The sequence below is a fragment of the Rhincodon typus genome, chromosome 46, assembly GCF_021869965.1.
Source record: "Rhincodon typus isolate 14 chromosome 46, sRhiTyp1.1, whole genome shotgun sequence".
Classification (NCBI taxonomy): domain Eukaryota; kingdom Metazoa; phylum Chordata; class Chondrichthyes; order Orectolobiformes; family Rhincodontidae; genus Rhincodon; species Rhincodon typus.
Genome location: NC_063377.1, coordinates 9,999,313 through 10,005,179, shown reverse-complemented (window position 1 = coordinate 10,005,179; position 5,867 = coordinate 9,999,313). Strand labels below are relative to the sequence as shown.

The window sequence follows — 5,867 nt, the reverse complement described above, 5'->3', positions numbered from 1 at the left end:
AGCTTTCGATAGGGACAGACCAGAGGATGCTGTAATTTCAGTTTTAAAGAGTTGTGGATGCTTTGATTCCAGCTTTTTAAAAAAAGTAGAGTAGACTTTACTTTCAGTATAAATGAGTAGGGAGAGTTTTACTCTATATCTTGCTATTGTTGGGATCAGTATGGTTTGTGACTTTCTGTTTAAAGGAGTGCATGGTTCACTCTGTATCTAACCCCTAACCCCATGCTGTCTCTGTCCTGGGAGTGTTTGATGGCGACAACAGTGTAGAGGGGACTTTATTCGATATCTAACCCTGGGCTGTGAGGGTTTGATGGGAGCCTGGAGTTTTGATTGTTGATTGGTTCCAGGTTTGAGAAGAATGAATGCTGCCAATGAGGAGCCTCTGGGTGTTTACTATCGGGAGTACACGGTATTCCTGGAAAGTGGGTATTCTGCTTCAAACAGCTCGTATCCCGGTCAGGAAGATAATGGCACTACTTTGGAAAAGCTCTTGGAGGAGTGGGCAGTTCCCACAACCAATGTGAGTGGCTTGGTGGGGCTACACACCCACACACCCACACGTTCCTGAGTATTGACATCCTGAAAACACTGGTGTACAGACCGTAAACTCCCATGGGGTAGGGGCAGACCCCAAACCCCCAGTTTATGCTCTACATTCTGGAATTCTCCCCTAACCCCCTCAACTTCACTGCCCGCTGCCCCCCCACCTTTACACTGTAGGAAATGGAGTGTTGTAGTTTATTACAAGGGGAATGGAATCAAAAAGAAGGAAAGTTTTTTTGCTGTAATTGTACAGGACTGGTCTCCTGATCATTGCAGGCAGAGGAATCAGTGGTTACTGGGGCTAGACGGAAATGTGGAATTCAAAACACACAGATCAGCCGTGATGTTATCGAATAGTGGAGCAGGCTGGAGGGGCTGAATGGCCTATTGCTCCTCGTAATTTGTGTGTTATTTAAGGAAGGGTATTGTTGCAGTTAGAAGCATTTCAGAGATGGTTCACTGGACTGATCTTGGCATTGAGGAGGTTATCTTCATAGGAGAGGTGGGGCAGGCTGGTCTGTGTCCAATGGAGTTTCAAAGAATGAGGGATGCTCTAATTGAGACATGTAGGATCTGAGAGTACTGGGTATGGAATGAGCTGCCAGAGGAATAGGTGGGGGCTGGTACCTTTACAACATTTTAAAGGCATCTGGATGGGTATATGAATAGGAAGGGTTTAGAGGGATACGGGCCAATTACTGGCAAATGGAACTAGATTTATCTGAAATATCTGGTCAGCATAGATGAGATGGACCGAAGGGTCTGTTTTGGAGCTGCACACCTCTGACTGTGTGTGTTGGGGGATTGGTGTGTGAATGCAGAAAGAATGTTTGCCCTTGTGGGATGAGAGGAAACAGGTTAAAAATAAGAGGTAGCTTGAGTTCAGGTGGGCAGCAGATTCCCTGGTGTTAGCAGATCTCCTGTCTCCAGCAGTGTTCTTTTTCTCTCTGAGGACCTTGTGTGTGTGGAACGCTTTCCCCAGAAAGTGTGGGGGGAGGGGGTAATTGAATATTTTTTTAAGGCAGCGGTCGATCCATTCTTGATGAATAAGGGGGTTAGCAGGGAGATGTGGGAACACAACCATATCACCGGTGATCCCATTCTCTGGTGGAGCAGGCTGGAGAGGACAAATGGTCTACTCTTGCTGCTAAATCGTTTGCTGATTCTGAGCTGCTCCTGACCTTCCGGCCTAGACCATAAGTCACTTCTACCTGAAACACTGTCCTGCTCTTTGATTATCACCATAGTGTAGTGTCTTGGGAGGTTCTACTGCAGCAAAGGTGCTGTATCAATGGCAGCTGTTGTTATAGAATCATACAGCACGGAAACTGACCCTTCAGTCCAACTCATCCACGCTGACCATCATCCCAAAATAAACTAGTCCCACCTGCCTGCATTTGGCCCATATCCCTCCAAACCTTTTCTATTCATGAACTTATCCAAATGTGTTTTAAGTGTTGTCACTGTACCTGCATCCATGACTTCTGGAGTTCATTTCACACATGAACCACTCTCTGTAAAACAAAAAAGGTGCCCCTCGTACCCTTTTTAAATCTGTCTCCTTTCACCTTAAAAATATGCCCCCCCCTCCCCAGTTTTGAACTCCTCCACCTGAGGGAAAAGACCCTTGTCATTCATCTCATCTCTGTCCCTTGTGACTTTATAAGGTCACCTCTCAACCTCCAAAGCTCCAGTGAAATATGTCCCAGCCTTTCCATTTTCATTATTTTTATATTTGAATTTTATTTTTTTATATCTCAAACCCTCAGTTCCAGCAACATCCTGGTAAATGTGGCTGACTTCCAACTGCCCTCTGAAATGGCCTAGCAAGCCATTAAGTTGTACCAATTGCTACAAAGTCTCAAAGAAATGAAACTGGCCGGATCATTTGGCATCGACCTAGGCACCGGAAAAGACGAGCAGAAACACCCCTGTTGACCCTGCAATGTCCTCCTCAGTAACTTCTAGGGACTAGTGCCAGAATTGGGAGAGCTGTCTCACAGACGAGTCAAGCAACAGCCTGACACAGTAATACACTCAGAATCATACCTTACAGACAATGTCCCAGACACCACCATCACCATCCCTGGATATGTCCTGTCCACTGGCAGGACAGACCCAGCAGAGGTGGCAGCACAGTGGGTTACAGTTGGGAGGGTGTTGCTCTGGGAGTCTTCAATATTGACTCCAGACTCCATGAAGTCTCATGGCTTCAGGTTAAACGTGGGCAAGGAAACCTCCTGCTGATTACCACATTACCGTCCTCCTACTGATGAATCAGTACTCCTCCATGTTGTACAACATTTGGAGGAAGCGCTGAGGATGGCAAAGGCACAAAATGTACTCTGGGTGGGGGAATTTCAATGTCCACCACCTTGAGTGGCTCGGCAGCAGTACTATAGATCGGCTGGTCGGGTCCTACAGGACATAGCTGCTGGACTGGGTCTGCATTATGATGAGAGAACCAACAAGAGGGAAAAGCATACTTGACCTCATTATTATCAATCTGCCAACTGCAAATGCATCTGTCCATGACAGTATCAGTAACAGCAAACATCACACAGTCCTTTTGGAGACCAAGTCCAGCCTTCACATTGAAAATAACCTCCATCATGTTGTGTGCCACGATCACTGTGCTAAATGAGGCAGATTTCAAACAGATCTAGCAATTCAAGATTGGGCATATATGAGGCACTGTGGGCCAGCAACAACTGCAGAATTATACTCCAGCACAATCTGTAACCTCAAGGCCTGGCATATCCCCCACTCAACTATTACCAGCAAGCCAGGGGATCAACCCTGGTTCAATGGAGAGTGCAGGGGGGCATGCCAGGAGCAGCAACAGGCATACCTGAAGATAAGGTGTCCACCTGGTGAAGCCACCAAACAGGGCTACTTGCATGCCAAACAACATAAGTAGGAAGTGATAGATAGAGCTAAGCGATCCCACAACCAATGGATCAGATCTCAGCTCTGCAGTCCTGCCACATCCAGTCATGAATGGTGGTGGACAATTAAACAACTCACTGGAGGAGGAGGCTCCACACATATCCCCATCCTCAATGATGGAAGGGCCTAGCACATCAGTGCAAAAGATAAGGCTGAAGCATTCGCAGCAATCTTCAGCCAGAACTGCCGTGTAGATGATCCATCTCGGCCTCCTCCAGTGGTCCCCAGCATTACAGATACCTGTCTTCAGCCAATTCGATTCAGTCCACGTGATATCAAGAAACAGTTGGAAGCAGTGGATACTGCAAAGGGGACGGGCCCTGACAACGTTCCGGCAATAGTACTGAAGGCTTGTGCTCCAGAACTTGCCGCTCCCTTAGCCAAGCTGTTCCAGTACAGTTACAACACTGTATCTACCTGAAAATGTGGAAAATGGCCCAAGTATGTCCTGTACATTAAAAAGCAGGACAAATCCAACCTGGCCAATTACTGCCCCATCAGTCTCCTCTCGATCATCAGTAAAGTGATGGAAGGTGTCAAGCAGCTCCTGCTCAGCAATAACCTGCTCAGTGTCACCCAGTTTGGGTTCCGCCAGGGCCCCTCAGCTACTGACTTCCATTACAGTCTTGGTTCATACACACAGGCAAAGGAACTGAATTCCAGAGGTGAGGTGAGAGTGACAGCCCTTGATATCAAGCCTGCATTCGACCGAGTCTGGCATCAAGGAGTCCTAGCAAAACTGGAATCAATGGGTATCGGGGGAAAAACTTTGATGGTCAGAGTCATACCTGACATGTACGAAGATGGTCGTGGTGGTTGGAGGTCAATCATCTCCATTTCAGGACATCTCTGTAGGAGTTCCTCAGGGTAGTGTCCTGGGCCCAACTTCTTTGACCTTCCCTCCATCATAAGGTCAGAAGTGGGGATGTTTGCCGATTCCTGCACAATGTTCAGCACCATTCACAACTGCCCAGATACTGAAGCAGCCCGTATTCAAATGCAACAAGATCTGGACAATATCCAGGCTTAGGCTGACAAGTGGCAAGTAACGTTCGCGCCACACAAATACCAGGCTATGACCATCACCAATAAGAGACAATCTCACCACCAGCCTTTGACAGTCAATAGTGTTACCATCACTGAATCCTCCACTATCAACATCCTGGGGATCATCATTGATCAGGACTCACCACATAAACACAGTGGCTACCAGCAGGTCAGCGGATAGGAATCCTGGGCAAGTAACTCCCCTCCTGGCTCCCAAAGCCTGTCCACCATCTACAAGGCACAAGTCAGGAGTGTGATGGAATACTCCCCACTTGCCTGGATGAGTGTAGCTTTAACCGCACTCGAGAAGCTTGACACCATCCAGGACAAAGCAGCCCGCTTGATTGGCACCACACGCACAAGCATCCACTCCCTCCACTGCCAATGTTCAGTAGCAGCAGTGTGTACTATCTACAAGATGCACTGCAGAAACTCACCAGAGATCCTCAGACAGCACCTTCCAAACCAATGATCACTTCCATCTAGAAGGACAAGGGCAGCAGATACATAGGAACACCACCACCTCCAAGTTGCCCTCCAAGTCACTCACCATCCTGACTTGGAAATATATCGCCATTCCTTCACTGTCGCTGGGTCACAATCCTGGAATTCCCTCCCTAATGGCATTGTGGGTCAACCATAGCAGGTGGGCTGCAGCAATTCAAGAAGGCAGCTCACCCCCACCTTCTCAAAGGGGAACTAGGGATGGGCAACAAATGCATGCCCAACCCTCTCCAGTTTAATGGTATCCTTCCCACAACAGGGTGACCAGAACTGGACACAGTAATCCAGAAGAGGCTCACCAACAATCTGTACAACCTCAATGTGACGTCCCAGCTCCTACACTCCGTGGTCTGAGTAATGAAGGTGAGCCTGCTAAACGCCACCTTAACCATCCTGTCTACCTGACATGCCAATTTCAAAGTATTATATACCTACACGTCTAGGTCTTTCTGTGCAACAACATTACCCAGGGCACTAACGTTAACTGTATATCACCTTCCCTGTTTGTTTTACCAAAATGTAACACCTGACATTTATCCAAACTAAACTCCATCTGTCACTCCTCAGCCCATTGGCCCAATTGATTAAGATCCCTTTGTAATCTTAGATAAACTTCCTCACTGTCTACTGTACCAGCAATTTTGATGTCGTCTGCAAACTTACTAACTATGCCTCCACAATCCTGGACTGAAACCAATCTCTCTTGAACTCGCACTTGCCCCCTTTCTCTCTCTCTCTCTCTCCTTCACACTTGCCCCTCTCTCCTGCGCTGACTCATCCCCCCCGCACTCCCTCGCCCCCTCTCTCCCACACTCACTCGCCAC

The 5,867-nt window shown here is 47.7% G+C and overlaps 1 protein-coding gene across 4 annotated transcripts in view; it reads left to right on the top strand.

Annotated features, from left to right (window-relative positions):
* The window catches only part of LOC109925779 (cyclic AMP-responsive element-binding protein 3-like protein 4), an 8,495-nt gene that overhangs the window by 1,086 nt on the left and 1,542 nt on the right, over window positions 1-5,867 (top strand). For all 4 annotated transcript variants that reach the window (XM_048620475.1, XM_048620472.1, XM_048620474.1 and 1 more), the window contains exon 2: window positions 348-520. In XM_048620475.1, coding sequence (XP_048476432.1) covers window positions 359-520 — 162 coding nt within the window. In that variant the 5' untranslated portion in view covers window positions 348-358. The remainder of the gene's footprint in view (window positions 1-347; window positions 521-5,867) is intronic.